We start from the raw sequence: 22,428 nt of genomic DNA on the forward strand, positions 1-22,428 counted from the left end.
GACGAAAAAGTGAAAGTAGTTTGTAATGAGTGGTTTAAATACTTTTTTTTTAAAGAGACTATGTGGCTCAGGATTATAAATGCACTACAGTCACCTTGTTCAGTCATGGGATATGGTTCTAGAGGAGTCTGCCAGCTCAGATCCTCGGCCGTCACCAGTTCAACAACTTCTGGTGTGCTTTCGGGCCACAGAGTTGGAAACTGTCCATCGGTGTCTTCATACTGTGAATCCTCCTCAGTGATAACCCACTGACCGTGGATGTATTGAGGAATGCCTGTGGATGTTAAGCGGTCAGGAGGGCAGGAGACAGGGAATACTTTCAGCAAGATCCTCCACAAATAAAAATAAAAAATCAAACTGATCAAAATGACTCGAGGAATAAAAATTGTTCGTCTTACCTGGCCGAGCAGTAGCAGAGGCCAAAAGAGCCACAAACACAAAACAAAGCAGAGACATGACTGTGCCTACAGCTGCTGTGCTTCCTTTGCCCTTTAAGTGGGCTCTTCATTTACAGAATTGGCATCAGCTGCGACTCAATCAAGATGGATAAGTGCAACCAGCCTTTCCAATCACTGCTGGTGTGATGGGCCTTTGAGTGCTTCCTGTTCTACCATTGGTTAAACAGCCCTTTGGATTACGCCCCTTTCCTCTCAATGCAACGGTTACTCAGGAAGTGGAGATGTGCCAGCACTAAGAGCAGGTTGCTGCGCCGCCACTTGAAATCACACCGTGGAAAGGCGTTCTCAGAGGAAGGCCTCGAAGTAACCGAGCTGTCAACCATGATGACTTCCCAAAACTGTATTTATTGTCAATATTCGTAATGTAGAAGACCGTAACTGCAGAAATGGTCAGCACAAAAAAACATAGAGCCTATATACTTTACAAGAACTCCACACAAAACTCCATTATGGTATTTTAAATATGCATTTATTTCAAGAGGGATTTCTTATTTCTCCGGTGTGTCAGAAGTTGCTACAGAGCAGAATGACTGCTGAATATTGGCTCTCCACTGTAATCAATGGAGCTTCACATTGTGAACATAGAACACAGTTTGAGGTTTGATCTTCTTTTTATGTTAAGGCTGAAAATCTGAATCATAAAACCCACTTCCGAAAACACTGGCACATGAAAAAAATGTTTTAAAGAAAAACGGTAATTTTAATTTTGAGTGTGTAACAATAAAAATATTATGATGTTCTGTGTGTAATCTGAAGTGTTACAATTGAACATAAATACATATATTTTCACAAGGGATGCACCAATAATGCAGGACAAGAACATTAATAACATTGTGGGTGCTTTACATGTCACATTGGATCACTAGCTTACTGGGACCCCTAAAACTCATGATAACAATCAGTCAAAGCAGCAAAAGAACACAACATTGTGCATTGTGTCCTGATCTGCTCATTTAACATGATGGAACATCAGCAAGTCAAAACATTATTGGTGCACCGCGAGTTACAAACCACAGTCTCATCTTTCAGCATTTCTCCATCCGTGATAAACCGAACGGCAAACAGAATGTTGTGACACACAAAAAGGTTATTGCTCGAGTTGTACACTGACAGAATGAATTGCCAATTACAACCATTCCATAATTTTTAAGTTCCCTTCTTATTTCACAACATCAGTTAACCACATATCTTATTTTTTAAAGGAGAATAATCCCTGTCATGTGTGAAGTCCACATGTGGACACATCTTCCCAGGTTTCCTTTGCATCAGCATGAGATACAGCACATGACTCAAAGAAAAGCATTGGAAATAAAAGCTTATAGAATGTGCATATTTCTCAAAGAATCCCTTCAACCCGTTTCTGCATAAGCGCTGAACTCCACAGGTATTTATGAAGTTTCAAATCCAATTAAAAGGAGTAACAGATGCTTAACGATTCCACATGAAAGAAGTTATAATATTGTACATCAAGACAGTCTGACGACAGACTTATTGATCCACAGTTTAGATATTGGTGAGAAATAAGTTCTACGTCGTGTAACTACAAATATTCTTAGTTTAAGATAACCATATAGCATTTAGAATAATATGGATTGTAACCGCGATGTAAAAAAATTCTCCCAGTGCAAACATTGGCTCCCATCACCAACAGTGAGGTCAAATGAAACAAGGTAAAGTGCATAAGACACTTGAAACATGTATTCAAGTAACAAGATACCTTTGTTTTCAGAAAAGCACCCAGAATCGGTCAAAGAAGAACATCTTTAAGGAAGGCAAGAACAAGAGGGACATTTTTTGGGGCCTGCTGATATCGTACTACTGAATCTGGCTAATACAAAAATGTGGATCTGTCTTTAATCTCCTCAACATCTGGACACAAGGTGAGTTTGTAACTCTAAACCACGAGGACAACCGTGGAGGCTTTCTCTGAAAGGAGGATCACAGGAATATAACAGCACACTGTGTCCCTGCCAAGGAATATTTGAAGGAGGACTTCACTGTGAATATTTAAACATATTTCATTCTGTAAAAGTCCTGTCTCAGCATATATTTTTTGGGGTGTCGCTGTCTAGATTGCCCTGAGAGGTCCAAGGAGATATTTCATGAAGCAGGAATCCCATTTCAACTTACTTATATAAATGATATAACTTTGTAGTAAAATCAATTGCATTATGTATGTGTGACCAACTGTGGAGTCTTGCTTCATGAAATTCCTCCCCACCATTCTTTAGTGCTTCACACTGGTGGACAAGAAGAGCAGATTCTTGTCAACTGGAGTGGTGTCCATCACCAGGACGGGACCCCCGTCCTTATTTGTGCTTCTCTTCCTCATGGTAGATCTTCCGAAGGCTCGAATCCAGCAGGAAATCCACCGACCTGCCATGTTCACAAAGAGAAACATTGTAATGTTGGACACAGAACAGAGTATTGCTGAATCCATTTCATGAAAGCAGAAGTGCTCTATGAAAACCCCTTCTCACTTCACAAGTGCAACTGTAGCAATGAGCTTTTAAATATGTATAAGTAACTATTATGTTGTTGTCCTTGCTTGTGGCTCCATGTGACGGTCGTTGCCAATGGTGCTAAGACCAACCTTTTATTTTACTAAGCGAGTGTTGGTAGAATAAAACTCTTTCAAAAGCATGATCTTTAAATGACACTCTCCTAAAAGCGCTTTGTTTGGCTCTCTTTGGCAATAAGCAGTAATTACAGGTGTGTTATTGGAGCTCATTTCCCAGAGATCCTACCAGTGGCACCTTTTCCCTGGAATATCTCCACAGACAGAGTCCAGAACACTGCAGATGCAAGAACTTTCATGGTTGGGCCATAAGCTCAATCACCACTGTGTAACTTCATTCTGCAAGAGATTGCTCCTCAAGAAACATCTATCTCTTGAAATAGTCATACCTCTGCTCTTATTCTACATTTTTCTTATCGTCAACAAATTCCATGAAAGGACTAAAACACTCCTCAGTTCAAAACCTCGATCTGGAGGCACTCAAATCCATTTTTTCCTACTTAAGACATAAAAATGTCTCAAATATATAGCGTCAGTCCTTTCTAAAACAGCTGAGCAGTGCAGTTTTTAGCAAACATCCCTCAAACAATATTTTCTGGTTTGCATCCATCAACCCCACACAGAAGTGACTCATTAACAAGGGCGATGAGTCAGCAGCAAAATAATTGGTACTCAGCAGAAAAATCTATCTGAACTGTACAACAAACCATTGTCAAAGAAGGCAGAATCCATACGAGGTGACAGAGAAGTCCTTCATCCCCTTGCACTTGAATGTAAGTTCCTGCCTCAGACAACCGGTAGCTGAAACTAATAGATGCTCTTTACACTCTTTACACATATTTAACTCGTCTGGAAAATAATAATTTTTTGACTATGTCTGCTCCCCTTTTACTGTTGTGAGTTTTATATTTTGTGTGTTTTTCATCTCGTCTGTCTTGCTCTGTGTTGTTGTTTTGCAGTATTGTGTGAGCAGCCAAAGCCATCAAATTAAATCAGAGATAATGAGCAACATTCATACATCACGAGAATACAAAGGTCACTTGTGTGTACCTGTCTATCGGAGAAATGATGAAGGGGATCGTCGAGAGGCCAATAGCTGTCGTGGTCCACTTGCGGACGGCCAGGGGCCACTTTGTCGTTTTGCCCAGCAGGTGCAGTGACGCGGCACACACTCGGTTAATGGTGAAGCCCGGTATGATAACCGAGGCGAGGGCCTGCCACACAAACGTGTCCACCACTGCCACCGCTACCCGCGTTGTCTTCCCTGGGTTGTCGCCGTGGGCCTTGAGGAAGAGATACAGGTTTAATAATAATATCGGTTGGCAACAGCAATTGCAATGACGTTTTAAACACAGTGTATTCACAAAATAATATCGTCATTTATTCATCATTTGAATGTCTATTTTCTCTGTTCTAGCTTCTTTATTCAGGGAGCCAGTTTATATTTGATTATCTAAGCTGATGGTTTCCCAATGTGTTTGTTTTGTGTATTAGATCTTTCTGTTCATGCATCACATGAACCTTTTAGATTAATCTTGTAATTCCCTGCAAATCCTGATCTCAAATAGTGTTGACCTCATATTTATTTACACTTCTTCCTCATTACATAATAATCTACATTTGACCAATATGAGTATAAATGAAAATAACACACACAAATGGTAAATCTTACCACAGCGGCTTTCTTCCCTTTGTCCACAGCATCAGCAGTAACGTACACGGAGGCCACAGCATAGCTGCCCCAAACAAAGCTCACTGGTACCAGAGCACGGAAAGCCTCCCCGACCTCATTGGCATAGCCTGTGGGCAGACATGCAAAAATGACAATACGTTTAGTCTCCTTGAGTTCAGAACCCCCTAACAGGTGTTATACCTCCAGTCTATGAAAACACATAAGCCTGCTTTATGCCAGTTTGAGCAACAGAGCAGCGCAGCAACACTCAAAAGTACAGCTTTTCAGTGGTGTCACATCTGGGAGCATATATATATATATATATATATATATATATATATGCCAGTACATATCCAGCAAGATACAAGAGGCTGAGGAATTTCAACTTTATCTCTGACAGTTGGAAAATTGCACAAGGTTTGAATGACTCAAACACCATTGATACCATATTAAGAAATCAGCTGTACTGTACGCCAGAATAAATATATGTAATATGTAATACATCTACATTTAGTGGAAAAAAACACTGGTATCTGCAGATGCTCTGAGTTGATGTGTTGGCATCAAGAGAGAAAAAAAAGGCATATTTGATATCTGTAAAATTATTTAAAACGTTCATGCAGTATTCATTGGGTGCTATGGACTCACATTTTCACAGAATTGTGGAGTAGCTTACATGAAACAGGAATTTACATACCTATGACTGAAGTACATGGAGGTGTGAGTACTCAACACAAATTCTTAAAAACTGCAAAAGATACGTGATAAAGTCAAACTAGTTATTTGGGGTAGTTTGATGTATTTAAACCTAAAACAATGAAAACTGGAAAATGTAAACAATTTACAGGAAAACAAGATTGGAGCTTCAGAAGCACCTGTGAGCATAAACTGATAAGAGCTGTGCTGGCATAATTAAAGCCCATAAGATCAGCTTCCAGCGAGGCCCTCAGTTATGACAACAAAAACGCTCTGGCACAATAGGCTGGGTCAAATTCTCCCCTGGCTTCAGGTTACCTTTCTGTGATTCACTATTTTAAATGCCTGGTTCAGTGAATATGTGGTCAGTGCCCAAACACGATTCAGGTTTGATCCACATGTGTAGTGTTGTAGTAGTATTATATTAATGTTAAACATCTAACAATGCTGCATGAAATGTGACAACTCCATAAATGTAACTATTATTTTCAAATATTTATGGCTCATTTGTATATTTCTGTCCATAGATGTCAATAAATATGTCAGACAGGATTAAAGATTTGAGCGAATAGATTCTGATTTAATTATGGGGATGAACGCTGCTGGCCAATATAATCTGCATAAGAGCAGTTTGCATTGCTGCTGCAGGATGAATGACCTTCATCTTCTTCTTCTTCTGTCTCTGTACCTGACGTCCTCAGCTTGCAGCTCATTGGTTGACAGTGTAACAACGTAAGTAACGACTCCAGTGTTTCAACGAGAGAAGAACAACCCGGGAAACAGGAAGTTGTACCTTCCGCAGGAGTCTGGTCATGCCTGCGGACGTTTCTTTGTGGTTGCGAGTCACTTGCCTCAACTCACTAAATGGCAAACTTTATTGAGAAATACCTGTGTTACAGGCACAACTCTAACGCCACAAAATACAGTTAACATCAAGTTTGGAAACAAGGCACGAACAACGGCATTGACGGGACGTCGTCCATTCAATTCTGTGGAAATGACCCTCGCTATAAATAGATTTTTAACAGAGGTTAGGCAGCTCTGCTAACTTCTAGCTAGCTCGCGACTGACATGCAGCTCCAGGGTCATGACGGTGCAGAGTTAACTGTCCTCGACTGTTCATAACAGTCGGTTTATCAAAAAAGCAGGTGACAACTTTTACAAATATATAAATACATACCTAGGAAGCGAACCCATGTGTCACGGTATATGTCGACCGATTTGCTCGTTTTCTCTTCTATGGGATCCATGCCTTCCTTCAATCCATCCCCGGTGCTGTACAACATGCAGTCGGGGAGGGCAGCGAGAAATCCGACACACAGTGAGGACCGTGAAGGAGGCGTGGTCTTAACTGTACACATCATCCAACTGGTTGCTCAACACAAGGTGGCAGCAAAACTACTGCTTTACTTTCCTCAAAGTTTCTGACATTAGAAAAATGGCTCTATAAACTGCAATTATTACACCTATGTGTTGGAGCCTCGTATTGTATTTTATTTATTTATAGAATTATTTATTAAATTAAGATTTCAATTGTATAGTACGTTATACTACAATATTTTAGAGGGAAATATTCTAGGCCTACTTGCTCCACTACATGTATATCTAACAGCGGGAGATGCTATTTACAGATCAAGATTTTTACAAAAGAACCCCAAAAAACATATGATCAACTAATGTCATATAATTCTGTGCAATAGATTAAACTATCCAAAGTATAACATATGTGCTCGACCTGGGCCTACATTAGCTGTAACAATGAAATACAGCGTACATGTTAAAGCATCAGTGATACAATAATATATGATAATGTAACTCTCAGAAAGGTTCCATTCTGCCTAGAATACTTTTTTCATAAAACTCACCCATACATTCAATTATCCCATGATGATAATAATCACCACACTTAAACAAAAATAAAGCTTTTTTCCTTGATTCCTTTAGTTTGTAATTGTTCCTACATTTTGTGTTTCTTGTTTTATAATGATACATGATTAATAAGTAAGTGACTATACGTAATCCAGGAGTAACATGTTTCTGAGGCTCTGGGCACAGTTGAATGAAGCTGCCTGTTGGCTACTGCTGTGTGCTTGTATGGGTAATACAATATGTGCACATTGCAAAGTGCATGGAAAGGTCAATGTGGGTCTATATGGACCCACTGTTCAATTTTGCCCCGGGGGAGCCTGCAAGTGAGTGTTCTCCAGCTATGACAGACAACTAAGTGCAAGCTTAGCTGCAGCCCTCAGCAGATAGACAGGTGTCACACACACACACACACACACACACACACACACACACACACACACACACACACACACACACACACACACACACACACACACACACACACACACACACACACACACACACACACACACATATATATATATATATAAGTTAGTGTTTAATTATACTGCAACTCAGGGCTGGACTGGGACAACAATTAGGCCCTGGCATTTTTGGCCCAGACAGGCCCACCCCAATCGGTCGGACCACACCCACCAGCACAAAAATACTCTCCTTATATACTCGTCTTATATACCGTGCTGTACAGTCATATATATACAGTATTCCCCCAAACCACTACAAAGATGACTACATGCAGTAAGCAATGGTACCAGTGCAAATAGATGGTAGTTTAAAAAAGCCTGCCTCAATGAAGGGTCAGGACGGGCAAAGTAATCTACACCCTGTTCTTCCTCATTGTTTTTATCCTCCACTGCTCCGCCTCTAGCCTCCACTCCAACTGCAGCTTGACTTGCCTGGACATACAGAGTCAAGGAGAGATGATTACAAGTAGGCCTAACTTTAACTTAACAAGGTCCAAAACAATAAGAAAGCTATTAAAACTATAAGTATCTGCTCCTACTTTGTACTACTGTATTTGACATAGTGGCTGTCTGTATACATTGGCTCTTTGTAGGCTATACATGTTCTATTCTCTTTGTATGTTTGTTAGTTTTGCAATAATAATAATAATAATAATGCAGCTTTTTTGTTCTTGTTGCCATACTGTAGGTCACTGAATGACATCACTGGAGTCATCATGCATCACACATCGACATCTTTATAAGCCCTCTAAGATGATTATTTGTTGAATTGGATCCCCATTAACTTATTTGCCATCTTGGTGACAGCTATTCTTCCTGAGTTCCGCACATTAAAACAAACAACATTCAACATATATGAAAATGTGACACCCAACAACAGTGTGTGCACACTATGGGTATTTTTTTAAGCTGCCAGCGTCCGTGTTACTATAATCCTATGAGTAGACCGTGCTGAGCCTTTTTTTCTCCACCATCGGTAGCGTTTTTTTCTGCAGCTCAGAGCGTCTTTTCCAGTTGAAAAAAGTTAAACTTCTCAGAGAAAAACGCCCTACGCTACGTCAAGCACTTTTTTGACAGCTGACCAATCACAAGCAAGACCTGTCCGGCTGAAAAGCTAAAAGGTAGCTAGCGTAGCAAGTAGGTTGGCTAGCTAGCTAATTATATTGTCATCAAGTGCATTACGACAAACACATCAACTGATTATTGATATGTGCATGAATTCAAACATGTTGACAGTGTTGTTGTCTTGGGTAGTTAGCTTATTCACCTGTTTAACGTTTTGTACTATCGCGAAAATGTTGTAGTAACATTGTTATGACAACAAACGACGCCTCGGCTGCTTTTGTAACAAATGTTGCCAGCGTCTTTTTCTACCTGAAAAAGCGCTCCGGCCGGAGTTTTTCATTTAAAAAAAACGCCAAGTGTGCACACGCCTAAGCTAGCTGTGTAGTAACGTCAGCCAGCTGTAGCTATAGTCTGTAGCTATATTTTCCTTACCGGATCAACTAAAGTTAGAGGCTGACTCGGCCCTGCTTCCTCTATCTGTACCCTGCTGCTCCTGCTCCTCTCTGCCAGCCTCCTCTTCAACCTGTTGCTGCTGTGGTAACGTTAACATTAAACTTGTGGGAGCAGCAAACATGTCCCTAATGTTGACACATTTGGCAGCATCTGCCTCGAGTCTCGTTTCTTTTTTCTATAATTTTTCCCAGCCTCCCTTCCGTTTTTGTGTGCTTTTTCCCCCTCCATCTCTCAAGTATCCAGGCTCAGCAGCACCGAAAGTCAGACAGAGGTCTCGTGCGTAAACCCCCCCCCCCCAACCTCTCTCTCTGTTGATTGGGCCAGCCCTGTGTCTGTATAGAAAATGGCTGAGGGGCAGATGTTTCCAGAAGAACGCATGACCCAAATAACTACAAGTGTTTCTATCTGTTCTTCATTTGCTTGACAACGCTTTCATTCCTCAGATCATGCATGTGTGCCCTAACCCTAACCCTGTGTGCCTGTGTGTATATATATATATATATATACACACACATATATATACAGGACTGTCTCAGAAAATTAGAATATTGTGATGAAGTTCTTTATTTACAGCTGGTGTATACTTCCAATTTAATTAATTAATTGATTAGTTCTCACAGTTGACACTAATATCTAAAACGACGATTGTACAGTAGATTTATTGCGTGATTATGATTTACAGCTTACGAAAACCAATGGTATATCCTATCTCTAAATATTAGAATATCATGAAGGAAGTATGACTAGTAGGCTGAGTATTAAACAAATCACTTGAATTGTCTAATTAACTCGAAATCACTATTCAGACGGAAAATAATGTCTTGACAAACATGCTCAGCTTTATAAATCTTTTTTAACTTGGTGTTTTGCTGACGAAATCATTAAAATTTTATGAGATAGGATTTTAAAGGAGTTTTCTTAAGCCTTACCAAGGTAACGCTATCTCTCCCGTTATATACCCTCAGTGGTGCTCACGCGGACAGGCTGAGGGGCAGATGTTTCCAGAAGAACGCATGACCCAATTAACTACAAGTGTTTCTATCTGTTCTTCATTTGCTTGACAACGCTTTCATTCCTCAGATCATGCATGTGTGCCCTAACCCTAACCCTGTGTGCCTGTGTATATATATATATATATATATATGTACATATATGTACATATGTGTGTGTGTATATATATATATATACACACATATATATATATACACACACACATGTATGTACATATACACACATATATATATACACACATACACACAACATATCTCCTTTTTGAAATACCTTTTAGTTCTCCCTTTTCTCTCAAACAAAAGTGTTGATAATAACACAGGGTCACTGATCTCTATTGTGCTGTGTCATCTGTTCACGCTGGTTGTGCGTGTTGTGTGCTCAGGTGTGGGATCTTTAGGCTCCTCCCACTGGGAGCTAATGGGTGATGCCATGATAACCACGGATCAGGTGCGGCTCACACCTGACAAGCAGAGCCGGCAGGGGGCCGTGTGGAGCCGCCTTGTGAGTATCCTGTCTCGTGCTATGCCAGTGTTGAGTTGTCTTCAGAGCAGGAGATACAGGATGCGGATGAGAGGGAGGGGTAGAGACCCCCAATACTAGAGGAAGTGAAACAAGCTTGTACACTCAATTGGCAGTTTAGTGTTTGAAGCCAAACTAATGCAGTCTAATAAAACGTCCGTGCAGTATATCCTACCCTGATAAAGGCTACTTCATTTTTTGTGACGCTGCTGAATTGTAGGCCTATAATGTTATTCAAAGAGGTGTTTCTAGTATTTAGTCTACTCTTATCATGACAAATGCGTGATGAACATCGTGCATACCAAGCAAATTATCAGAGGGTGGGAAATATCAACAAGAGTTGTACAGTGCTAGTTGTACTGGCTATCAATGATTGTTAATTGATATTTACTGTATGTCTTACGTTGTATATGTTATGTTTAGTTAGTACAATCCAGGTTAAGTATGAGTTTGGTGTGGGGTTATGTTTTAGCAACTGGTTTATGCTCTCAGACAGTCTGATGATCTCACGCTGTTGGATCTTATCACAAAACCACAATAACCACAATAAACACCCTCATCATCTGCTGCCCGTGACTGTGGTCGGACGAACCAGCCTCATGTCTCTAATACGCCAACCAAAATGCCACTGAACTCAACGTGTGATTTGTGTTTCCTCTCGCCTTGACCTCAACCCAACCAGTGATCTCTGTGACGCAGCGCTAAAGAAAACACAAATGAAACAACTTGTGTGTTTCAGTGGCTTTATTTAACCTTTGTGTGTGTGTGTGTGTGTGTGTCTCTAGCCTTGCCATCTGACGGACTGGGAGATGCAGGTGCACTTTAAGATTCACGGGAAAGGAAAGAAGAACCTGAATGGCGATGGGCTGGCCATTTGGTACACTAAGGAACGTGTGCAGAAAGGTAAGCGCTACAGGACATCTTACTTCATCCCATCAAACATACTATTGTCAACACGCTGTCCACTTATTGTTTTACAGGTCCTGTATTTGGAAATATGGACAACTTCACCGGCCTGGGCGTGTTTGTGGACACATATCCCAACGAGGAGAAACACCTCGAGGTATGACGGAGTCGCACTGCTGAGAACTCCGGTGCTGTGGGGGAGCACAGGGTGGAGGGAAGTGTTCTTTTGTAAAATGGATTTCTTTGTGTTCTTTTGTGTACCATTTGAGTCAGGCGCAGAAGAAAAGATACACTCCTCGCACACAGGTAACCTGCTTTTAGATGATCCCACTCCTGTCTTACCCCTGTGTGCCGCCTCTGTTGGTCTGACCTCAAACACACCGTTCATTTGAAACAATACTGACATGTTTTTGCTGTTGGTGGTTTTTTGGCCCCTGCACGATTGCTGTGTCTTAATCAGAGTAATAAACCAAGTATTTAATGTCGGCCATATTAAGTAAAGCATGCACCTACACGTGTCATTCAAGTGAAACAGTCAATGCACGTTTGTAAATAAGTTTTTTTAAACTCAAAATAACGTCACGCCTCTTTTCTTTATTCGGTCTGCATGACGCTGCGTGTCGGCGTGTGATGAGGGACTCGTTTAAGTCAGGAGTATTTCCTCATCTCTCTCTTTCCCACCTGTGACCGCAAGAGGATCTTCCCCTTCGTACTGGCCATGGTCGGCAACGGCAGCATCAGCTACGACCACGAGCGGGACGGCCGGCCCACGGAGCTGGGCGGCTGCAACGCCATGGTGCGCAACCTCAAACACGACAGCTTCCTCTTCATCCGATACGTCCGCCGCAGGCTCACGGTGAGAGACTCCGTCTGCAATTATCGACCCTAATAACAGTGCTGAGCACACACAGAGACTTACTCATCGCCACAACGGGCCAACCTGTTAATTTGCTCACTTCTTTTTTTTTTTATTGAAGCCACTTTTTCTTTTTTCTTTTTTAATCCTAAATCCGTGTTCAAGATTTTTCTGGGTCATTCCTAAAACTCAGTAAACCTGCTTTTGGGGACGCAGAATTGAGATGAACCAGCCGCCCAGGTCTTTATATTCAGAGACCCTCTTAAAGTCGCTGAGTTGCTTCTGTTCTTCAGGTGATGATCGACATCGACGGGCAACACGAGTGGAGGGACTGCCTCGACATCCCCGGGGTGCGACTTCCCCTCGGCTATTATTTTGGAGCTACAGCCGTCACGGGAGACCTCTCGGGTAAACAGCTTCCACTGCGCCAAGAAGCATTTACCCAGTCTCACTGTAGTGACGCCTTAAGGACGCACAGAGCCTTGTAGAAGATACACACTATACTCACAGGAGTCTCAGGGTTCGTACGGTCATGGAAAACCTGGAAAAGTCATGGAATTTTTTTAATGGTCATTTCCAGGCCTGGAAAAGTCATGGAAAAAACTTAAATCATAAAAGTTTGTGAAAAGTCATGGGAATTTGTGATATTCACATGTTCATTTACGTCGCGTTTGAAATAATGAATATGTTTTTTAAAGAAAGACGCTCAAAATATAAGTCGGCGTACGCTCTCAATACGCAACATTTTCTAAATCTTTCATATTTATACAGAGATTTCAGTTTGGTCATGGAAATTTGATTTAAAGTCATGGAAAAGTCATGGAAATCCATTGGTCAAAATGTGTAAGAACCCTGAGTCTTGATGTGTATACTGTAGCGTGTCAGGCTGTGATAGATACCTGGAATTAAGGTTCAAATTCAGAGAATTTATCCTTTTCAGTTATCAAAATATGGATTCAGTGTTCGGAGTAAAACTTCTATGAAAAAGCTCCGTGATGCTTTTTTAAAAATTTTTAACTCATGCGATGCTTTTATTTTTGCTCTGTGGACGTTAGCGGGGAACGTGTGCGCTTGAACCACATGGAATCTCTTCTGAATCAGATGTGGTGTGTTTTTTGTTTCATCATTTTCAATGTACAGATAACCATGATATCATTTCCCTGAAACTCTACCAACTGACGGTACTGCGGAGTCCAAAGGAAGACGAGGAGGCGGATGATGAAGAGGAGATAACTATACCCAGCGTGGATAACATTGAGCTCCTCCGATGTAAGAAAGACGCACACAATTACAAGAACGCCCCTCTCTCCCTCTGTCTTCCTTCTGCTGCTTGTCACTCTCTCCATCTTTCATCCCCTTCCCCGTCATCTCTCCATCCCGTGAACGCCCTGACTGTTGTCCTCTCTCTTCCAGTGGGTCCGAGTGAAGAAGGGATGAGTGGAATCGCCATTTTCTTCACCGTGCTCTTCTCCCTGCTGGGGTGCGTCTTCCTCATCGTCATCGGCCTGGTGGTGTACAGCCAATGGAGCGAGAGCCGGCGCAAGCGCTTCTACTGAGCGAGGACGCCGACAACAAAAAGATGGAGAAGGTGATTTTGGTGTTTGCTGTGGGCCCAACCCAGTGAGACCAAAAGAGAGACACTGCAGTCGGTCAGTCGTTTTATCCTGAGGACACTTTCTTGACGGGAGACGGAGTCGATGTATCGCCTGCCACAAAAAGCCATCGTCCAACGCTGCCGCTGCCCCTCATGATGCAGAGGGAGGACTTTCTCTTCGTCCACAGCTCCTGCCCGACACACACCGACTCGGCCTTACCATCTCCACCTCTGTACCCGTTACGCGGCAGACGTGCAGTAGGACCCCTTAAGAGCAGCTACTTCTCTTGGCACTGTTTCTGCATCTGACAAATGTAAAACAAATATCTAGACTAATTCTAAGTTCACTGATGTTGATTTCATGGCTTTGAGAAATATTAATATATAAGTATTCAGTGTTTTCCTATTCTACATTATGACTTGAAGCGCTAACCAAATAGCAGTAAAAATTAATGACATCTTTACGGTTTGATCCTTAAAGATGCGTCTCTTCTCTTTTTTGCTTTAGAAAAATCTGTGCTTTGTACCCGCTCATCATTTTGCCTCCAGAGTATATGCTATATAGTAGGCTGTATATTCTCACACTTTAGTTGTAGTATGCATGATATTTGTCGCGCTCAGTTTACATGGAGCACTGACCAGTCCCGTTGAAGCATGTGGCAATGATGTGTGTTTCGTGAAATATTTGTATCTCTGTCACTGTTACCTTCCCCAGATTGTATGTGTATTTTTTTATTGTAGTTGATCAGATTCTTAGCAAACTCTTCAAAACAGAAACATTTACATGCCAGGAGTGAACTTTGCACTGAAGAGTTTTATTGACGGCTCGTTTTATTGGCACTATTTTCCCTTTTTGCAGACGTTTTGTTTTACTTTGCACATTGTACACTAAAATAACTTTTTATTTGTTTTCTTTTGTTTTTGTAAAAACACCGCCGCTCTGTTTCTGTCATACGAAGTATGCTTCTGCAGAACTGAACAAATGTGCTGGCCCCGGCCCCCCGAGCTGCCTCTTTTGGACGGAGGTGTTGTGGACCCGGACCACTCCTCTTGTTTTATGTTGTGGAAATGGTAACCGGCCCAAGTCAACAACAAATGTATTTCTAGGTAATGCTTTGTTTTCAACTGTGCAATGACTGAGGACTTCCTTTTCCCCCTAAAGCCACTTTGACAACCGCCCGTCGTTATTTATTTTCATATTCTGTTTGTATGAAAACCGTGTGCCTCATCTGTCCATCCAGCGTCTTTGTCCTGAATGATTTCAGTTATCTCATTAAAGACTGACATGGATCTTGTTTGTCAAGGAAGCCGTTTCCTTTCTTCTCTTTAGAGGCTTTAGAAATGTTTACAACAACAAACCCGGGGGGGGGCAAAAGGCTGCATGAGGATAAATAGATGATGTTGAGTCATGAAATGGCTCGCATCAGTCAGTTAAATGCCAAGCTTTGTTTTATTAAAAAAATAAAATACAAATGACCCAAAGAGTACACGGCAGACTTTTTACTCAAACAAATATTTAAGCATTCAGTGCTTTAAAGGTTTCTTTTACCACTCCAGCTTGTTTCAAAGGTATCAGCAAAACAATGTAGAAACAGTCTGTAGATGTCCCGCCTTCTTCTCAAACTAAGATGGTTCTCATTTTGTCAACAAAAGAAAGAAAAGCTCACCCATCCCGTTGGTATTCATCTATTGACACAAACAATGACCGATAAGCTCGGAGTGCTCGTATAAGCCCAATGTGTCTATGTTGAGGTCTCTCGTATGTATAATATATAAAAGTTTTGAAATTGATGGCGTAATAACTGAGGATTAAAGGCAACAGTCGGGGGGGGAGAAAACCAACACATTGAATTAGTGCAACAAAGACGAGGGATGGAAAAGTGACCAATGGATTACAGATATTAAAACAATATATTCAACTTTTTTCCCCTCAGGGTTAAATATCTTAATAATGTGGCTCAGCCATAAGTCAGGGGTACAAACTATTAGTGGTCGATGATGCAGGCAGGAAAGAAAAAAATAAAGAATATACAAACTAGAAAGGCTTCTTAACTCAAGCCCCTCAGATGCCACTGAACCTACATTCTCACATCATTGCAGGTAGAATTACAAGTGTTCTTAAACAAATACATATACGCACACCAACCTAAGTAGATTACAGTACAGTGCTGTGCCACAAGTACTCAGTTATATTGCTTGTTCTGGAAACCAGACAAATGACACACTGAGAGAAAGCGGTCGCAGCATATATCAGTAGGTTTATGTTGTTGCATAGCAGAGTTGAGTAAAGTACAATAAACTACAGAGAGGCGTGATGCAGAAATAAAGATTTGGGGGGGTCAAATCACGCACCTCATTTTACCAAAAAAAGGCAAAGCCTATTACACAAACATACGCGGTCGTATACAATCAGCGAGAGTTAAATATGAGCTCCACCAAAACATTAAAATCACATCCAAACCCCAAAAAACGGACCATGTTCAGAGAGTCGGATCTCGGCAACTGTGGCTTTTAGTGGACACCAGAGGCGATGAATCACTCAGTGAGGCGGATGTCTGTCCACAATTGATGACCGATGTAGCCCTTAAGCTCTGTAAACATGTGAAAACCAGAGCGGCATAGCAGTTATTCGGCAATGGGAAAACTATGGACCTCCAGCTCACTCATGCACGAAAAAAACAACAACTATCCTCTTTCCCATGCCCCCCCACACCCTAATATCGTGTCTACATATGGATACATTTAAGCAAAATGCAACGCAATCTCTTGTGGAAGTTCACTTATGGCCTCCAAACACAAAAAGGATAAATCGTAACATAACCGTAGAAAACTAAAACAATAGTTTTTCGTCATTCTTTCAAGCCGGTGGATGTCACAGACCAACTGCGAAAAACAGGAGGAGCACAAACTCAAAATCTGGTCTTGACGAATTCCATCAGTGCCAAAAGTAACTAAACTACACAGTTATTTAAATTCAACAATGAAGAAACAATGCAAATAAAACTCTTCATAACAGGACAGTTTCAATCTCGTGGCGTTCAACGTTTTTTTTTAAACCACATCCTCTTCTCATAAAGCGAGCGCACGTTCTCGGAACAAGGTCAAAGCTCCTCGAGCCAGAAGCACTCCTCCGCTCTGAAGCAACCACGCCGGAAACAACACAACCGTCACCGCTGGAAAGAAACATCTCCTCTGATAAGGCAGTGGCACGTTGTAGGAGTCGGACCATTTAATGGAACAGGAAACTAAATCTCCTTTCATCTTCAGCCTTAGGCGACCACACGGGCCAGACACCCGGGGGCTCTTCTCGATACGAGGTCAACCGCTTCAAGAGTGCGTCCTCGTCAGAGTTCAATCAAGGCCCAAAATAAAAAGAGACAATTTGTTTCGAATACCTAAAGAAATATATCTGGCGAGAACGAAATGAAGTCACAACATGTTTTAAGTTTGAACAGCTTATTAAGGCCAGATACTGAAGCCAGGACATTTATTTGTGTGCCTGTGGATGTACACACTGTAGCGATGATAAAAGACCATCAAGTGTGTTTACACTGAGCTCATTCTGAGAGCAAACAACAAAAAGCTGTTGGACATGAAACATTCACTGACTTGTCAGTTACCGCTCGTCTCTCGCTCAAACTTTATTGTAATCTCAATTTTGTTTTGCGGTGCCTTTCCTGTCTCACAACAACCAGTTACCGTGCCATATATTGGGCAAACGCCACGCAACACAGCATGCCGTGAATCATGATAGATTATGTCGCTGTGCCAACACCGAGTGGAGCGCAGAGCCTGCGTTCCCCTCGACTTGCTCATGCACCCCTCCATCCGCTGCCAACGGAAAATACCTCCGCAAATCCCCCCACACACACTCACACTGCGAAGGGCGAGATGGACACGGAGACGGCAGCAGCTTACCGACCAACTACCAGCACAACAGCTTTGCGTGGCTCACGATCACAAATCACAAATCAAAATCAAACCCACAGTCCATTTCTTGACCCCAGCATCTGGGCGCGGGGTTGTGGGGCCGCTGTAGTCCACTATAATTTGTTGGTAATAGAGATGAGCAAAGCAAGTAGCTCAACTACTAAAACATACTAATGAACTCAAATACAAACACAGAAGTGCATGCCTCATGCAAAAATACCAGGGCTTTTAATAGTTAATCCACCTTGGTGCTGAGCAAGTACAACCAGGCGCTACAGCACTGTAAAGATACACAAACGCACAAGACTCCACCCTTCCCTCCTGCACTCACGAGTACGCACTCTAGCAGCCCCCCATCGGGAGCTCTGCAGCAATTAATGCGACAGCTGCAGCTTTTATTTATGCAAAGCTGGTTATGAAATTTAAAAAAGAACTACATACTACTTATAATATTAATGCAGTCAGACATCGAAGTGGGGCAATGAGGTGCACACAATTATTAAATCACTAATCCTTCCTTCCAGTCATGCTAAGTGGTGACCACAATATGGATATCAAAAAGAAGAAAAAAAGAGTGTGTGTGGTGCGGGGGGGGTATGAAATTTAAAAGACGAAGTAGAACTCCTTCTCGTATCCTGCCTCTGCTGCTTGTGGGTGAACTGTCTCCCCCACTCTAGATGCCAAACGTCCCAGACTTCACGCCAGACGCTCGTCGCAATGACCTCAGAGCCGACATCATCATGCCCTAGATTTCACAGCACACACACACACACACACACACACACACACAGCGTCGGGTCAAAGGAAAGTGTGTGTTCCGATCTTTTCAGTTGTCAAGGTTTGTTTTCGACTCCTCTGCCTCAAGAAATGTTGTTGACCGCGTTGGTATGCTCCTCGCTGACAGTCCCGTCGGAGGTAAAATGTCAGATGAAGGCAAGGCCGGTGATGTTATGACCAGAGATATAGTGGCGACACACGCACGGAAACACGACAGCAGCGGCCAAGGAGAGAAGAGGACTAAGGGAACTTCTGGTTTCAGTCACAATCATTTGTTGTCGTCTCACTAACCGTGACTCTCGAAATGTACCCTCACAAAAACATACCAAATGTGTTTGCTGGTTTCCCCACAAAAAGAAAAGCTAAACAAAACATTTGAAAACTAAAGTTGGTCCACACAATGTAATTTATGTCATTTATGTTTTCCTCAAAGGATTAGTTATCACGATCATCTGGAATGAAGAACAAACAGTCTCACTCTCTGTGGTGTTGATGATGATGATGAGAATAATATCACCCTGCGTGAAGCACAAAGCCCCGCTGGTTGGCTGGTTTAGGAAAGCTGTGGCTCACACCATGTGGTCTCCCGTGCTGGTGCTGGCAGTCTGGCTGGGCAGCTCCGAGGAGCGCTCCTTCTGTCTGAAGGTCTGCCGCTGGTGTCCGGAGCAGCAGTCCTGACCGGTGACCTTGCACATCCGGTGCTCCTCGTCGTTTTCCTCCTCAAGCTCCGAGCCCTCGTCCACGTCCAGCTGGCAAACGCACACCTCAATCCCAGAGTCGCCGGTTACGTGGCGACGTCGGGTGACGAGCTCCTCATCCTCCTCCTCTTCTTCTTCCTCCTCCTCCGCCGCCACCACCATCAGTGAAGCCTCGACATTCTCCTCGCCTTGGATCAACATCGCCACTGCTTCCTGGTCCGATGAGCCCGAGGCCTGACTTTCCACCCTTAAGTCGGCCTCGGGCAGGGGCTGTGGCACCATGGCGTCTGGCTGACTCACTTGAGGGATTAGTGCAGGAGTGGTCTCAAGGGGGTTTTCAGAGTACGGAGGAGGTGGTGTCGGGGGGTGGCCTACTACCTCTTCATAGTCAGGAAGCTTGCAGTCGTTCCAGAACCCTGAACAAATACAAAAACAGCTTGAGCTTTGAGAAATATCATCCCCCATAAAAAAGCAGTTGTACATACATACAATATACTTATTAAAATTAATTTGTGTAATTAATTTAAAACAATTTCAACAGTAGAATAATCGTTTGTTATTTTTGTAAACTAGAATGACAAAGAAATTAACTGGTTCCAGCTTCGCATGCGTTAAAAGCACAAACACACACAGACACACAAGATAGAGAGGTTGAACATGTCATTGTATCCATCAGCATTAGAGGTTTCAAGCTGCACTGTGGGAAGGCATGCCTCAAAAAACAGTTAAAACATTGAGTATTGGAACAATAAGGCTATAACTATGTTCCCCATGATTGAGATGAAGATCAGCACCTCCAAAGTTATGACTCTCTCACTAAAAAGTGACCGTTTCATTCAGGAAAATTGAGAAAACAGATGCTTTGAGAAGACTTCAGGTATGTAGTGGATCAGAGTGACAATGTTTGCGAGATTCACTACACATTGTTTTGTAAGTTGGGAGGCGGAGAGTGGAAAGTTCAAAGTCCTGACCATTAGAATAATGATGTGCACAAAATCTGCATTAAGCCTGCAGGATGGCCTCAATTTGTGGGATAGGCAGAGAAGTATTAGAGCGCTGCAGCTTTGTACCGATTCAGGGGATATCTCAGGCCGGACCATGAGCGCATGAGGATCCCATGGGAGATGCTGGAAACAGTTGCTGTAGAAAAGATCATCTGGGCTTCTATGCATAAACCAACACAACCCAGTTTGTAACTCCAAGTCTGGATTTAGCATGCATAGTCAACATATCAATCTGAGAGAGCCCTCTTCATCCAACGTAAAACTGTTAAATTCTGTAAGGCATCATTAAAGTCCACATACAAACAAAGACCACTCACTTAGATTGAGCGGTGGAGGGGAAATGAAGGAGCTGGAGGCTCCTTGGTAGGCCATGAGGCTGATCTCACGTTGACGTTGCTCCTGCTGAAGACGCATCTTAACCCTCCGATGTCGATAGGCACAGCAGCAGCTCAGCATGATTATAAGGGTCCATACCAACCAGAACCCTATGAGGGGGGACAGACCCTTAACGCTCGGTAACTTGTGAACCGAGGCAGGCTTCCCCTGACACTATGGGCAGAATACATTTAACTAAAATTGCATTGTAATGGCATTTTTACTTTATATGTTTTTGTGATAGTGAGTTAAACCTCCAACATCTAAACGAAATGGACAACATATATGATATACAAACCAACACATGGGATGCATATGAATAAATAAATGGGAAAATAAAGGAGTCAATAGGACTTACACCAGAGCTCATAGTAGTAGGTGCAGCATTCTGTCTCTCCACAGCAGTACCCCATCTCACAGCGGTACTGCTCATTGTTTACCCCGAAACAGAACTCTTTCCCCTTAAATACACACAAGGGCACACAATGTTAAAGTCAATATTCAATCACACACACAACAAAAAAACACTTTGCAAGCTGTTGATAGACTGACCTATTTCTAGAATATATTTAGACTTGGCAGTTTAGTAGGTTTGCACGTCGGTGCTACATTTCTGAACTGCAACGTTTATGTCAACAGGAAAGTATTTACACTCGGATTTATATTACAGAGGGAATGCCAGCATGCACTGATCCATGTTGCCAAAGGCCCAGTACAATTATCAATAACATCATTTGTTTTCGAGAGTAACCTGTAGCAATATACAAATGACGTCAATGCTAATGCCAAACCAGGTCAGTACGTCAACAATGTTGCATATAAAACACTAAAACGTGATGTTTAATCTCCTCATCAATTTATTTGGATGTAAGTTTCAACAGTTTTTCTTGTATGGGATCAAACTAGACAAACTGGGGCTGACTGCCTGGTACCAGTTAACCTAGCGACGGCTAACGTTACTCTTGATATACTTGATACAAACTGTGAAAATAGAGGTAATAAAACATATTCATGCATCTCGGAGCTACGACCTAAACATATTCTAGCAAGTTAACTGTCGAGATAGAAACGAAAACTTTGACTCGGTGACGTCATACGCGAACCGTGCCCAGTTTCCTTTGTGGAGGAGACAAAAAGGATCGCAGCGGGCCTTCCACCACCCCGGGAGCAGCGGCGTCGACTGAGAGCGGTAGCCGACCCCGGGAGCGCTGGCGACGGGCTTACCTGCACTAGACAGGTCCCGGTACAAAGCAGACCTACAATGGATCCCAGTGCTTTCTGCGGCATCTTTCCGGGTTGTCGGCCGTTAACACGACGCGAATCATATAGCAGTCGGTCGAATCGTTGACTATCGAGGTTTAACGAAGGTGGTTCGTTGCAGGTTAAATGTTCCGCCTGCCGCACTCGGACATGTTTTGTGTTGTTCCTTGACTCGGTAACAGTCGTAATAACGAGAAACGATGTTGCCTTTTCAACTCTAGAGGGCGCCGCGTGTGCGTCTGTGAAAGCCTATAATTTCTCTTTTACAAATTAAATTCTTCCTGTGGTTTTAATGGCGAATTG

The 22,428-nt window shown here is 42.4% G+C and overlaps 3 protein-coding genes across 3 annotated transcripts; 1 reads left to right on the top strand and 2 right to left on the bottom strand.

Moving 5' to 3' along the window:
- Window positions 1–905: 905 nt before the first annotated feature.
- Window positions 906–6,649, bottom strand: mtfp1 (mitochondrial fission process 1). The gene is made up of 4 exons (XM_056432383.1): window positions 6,525–6,649; window positions 4,649–4,776; window positions 4,027–4,259; window positions 906–2,834 (listed from the first exon to the last, which is right to left on the bottom strand). Exons 1-4 carry the CDS (start codon window positions 6,628–6,630, stop codon window positions 2,768–2,770), a joined length of 534 nt encoding a protein of 177 aa, XP_056288358.1. The 5' UTR covers window positions 6,631–6,649; the 3' UTR covers window positions 906–2,767.
- A 1,297-nt stretch (window positions 6,650–7,946) lies between these two features.
- lman2la (lectin, mannose-binding 2-like a) lies at window positions 7,947–15,372 on the top strand. Its single transcript, XM_056433192.1, has 10 exons — window positions 7,947–7,951; window positions 10,106–10,128; window positions 10,589–10,707; window positions 11,511–11,628; window positions 11,706–11,788; window positions 11,905–11,937; window positions 12,326–12,487; window positions 12,781–12,895; window positions 13,628–13,756; window positions 13,901–15,372. The coding sequence occupies exons 1-10, from the start codon at window positions 7,947–7,949 to the stop codon at window positions 14,041–14,043; spliced, it is 930 nt and encodes a 309-aa protein (XP_056289167.1). The 3' UTR covers window positions 14,044–15,372.
- Window positions 15,373–15,507: 135 nt separating this feature from the next.
- wbp1 (WW domain binding protein 1) lies at window positions 15,508–22,296 on the bottom strand. Its single transcript, XM_056432462.1, has 4 exons — window positions 22,090–22,296; window positions 21,224–21,326; window positions 20,808–20,975; window positions 15,508–19,902 (listed from the first exon to the last, which is right to left on the bottom strand). The coding sequence occupies exons 1-4, from the start codon at window positions 22,150–22,152 to the stop codon at window positions 19,358–19,360; spliced, it is 879 nt and encodes a 292-aa protein (XP_056288437.1). The 5' UTR covers window positions 22,153–22,296; the 3' UTR covers window positions 15,508–19,357.
- Between the last annotated feature and the right edge of the window lie 132 nt (window positions 22,297–22,428).

The sequence above is a fragment of the Pseudoliparis swirei genome, chromosome 15 (genome assembly GCF_029220125.1).
Source record: "Pseudoliparis swirei isolate HS2019 ecotype Mariana Trench chromosome 15, NWPU_hadal_v1, whole genome shotgun sequence".
Lineage (NCBI taxonomy): Eukaryota > Metazoa > Chordata > Actinopteri > Perciformes > Liparidae > Pseudoliparis > Pseudoliparis swirei.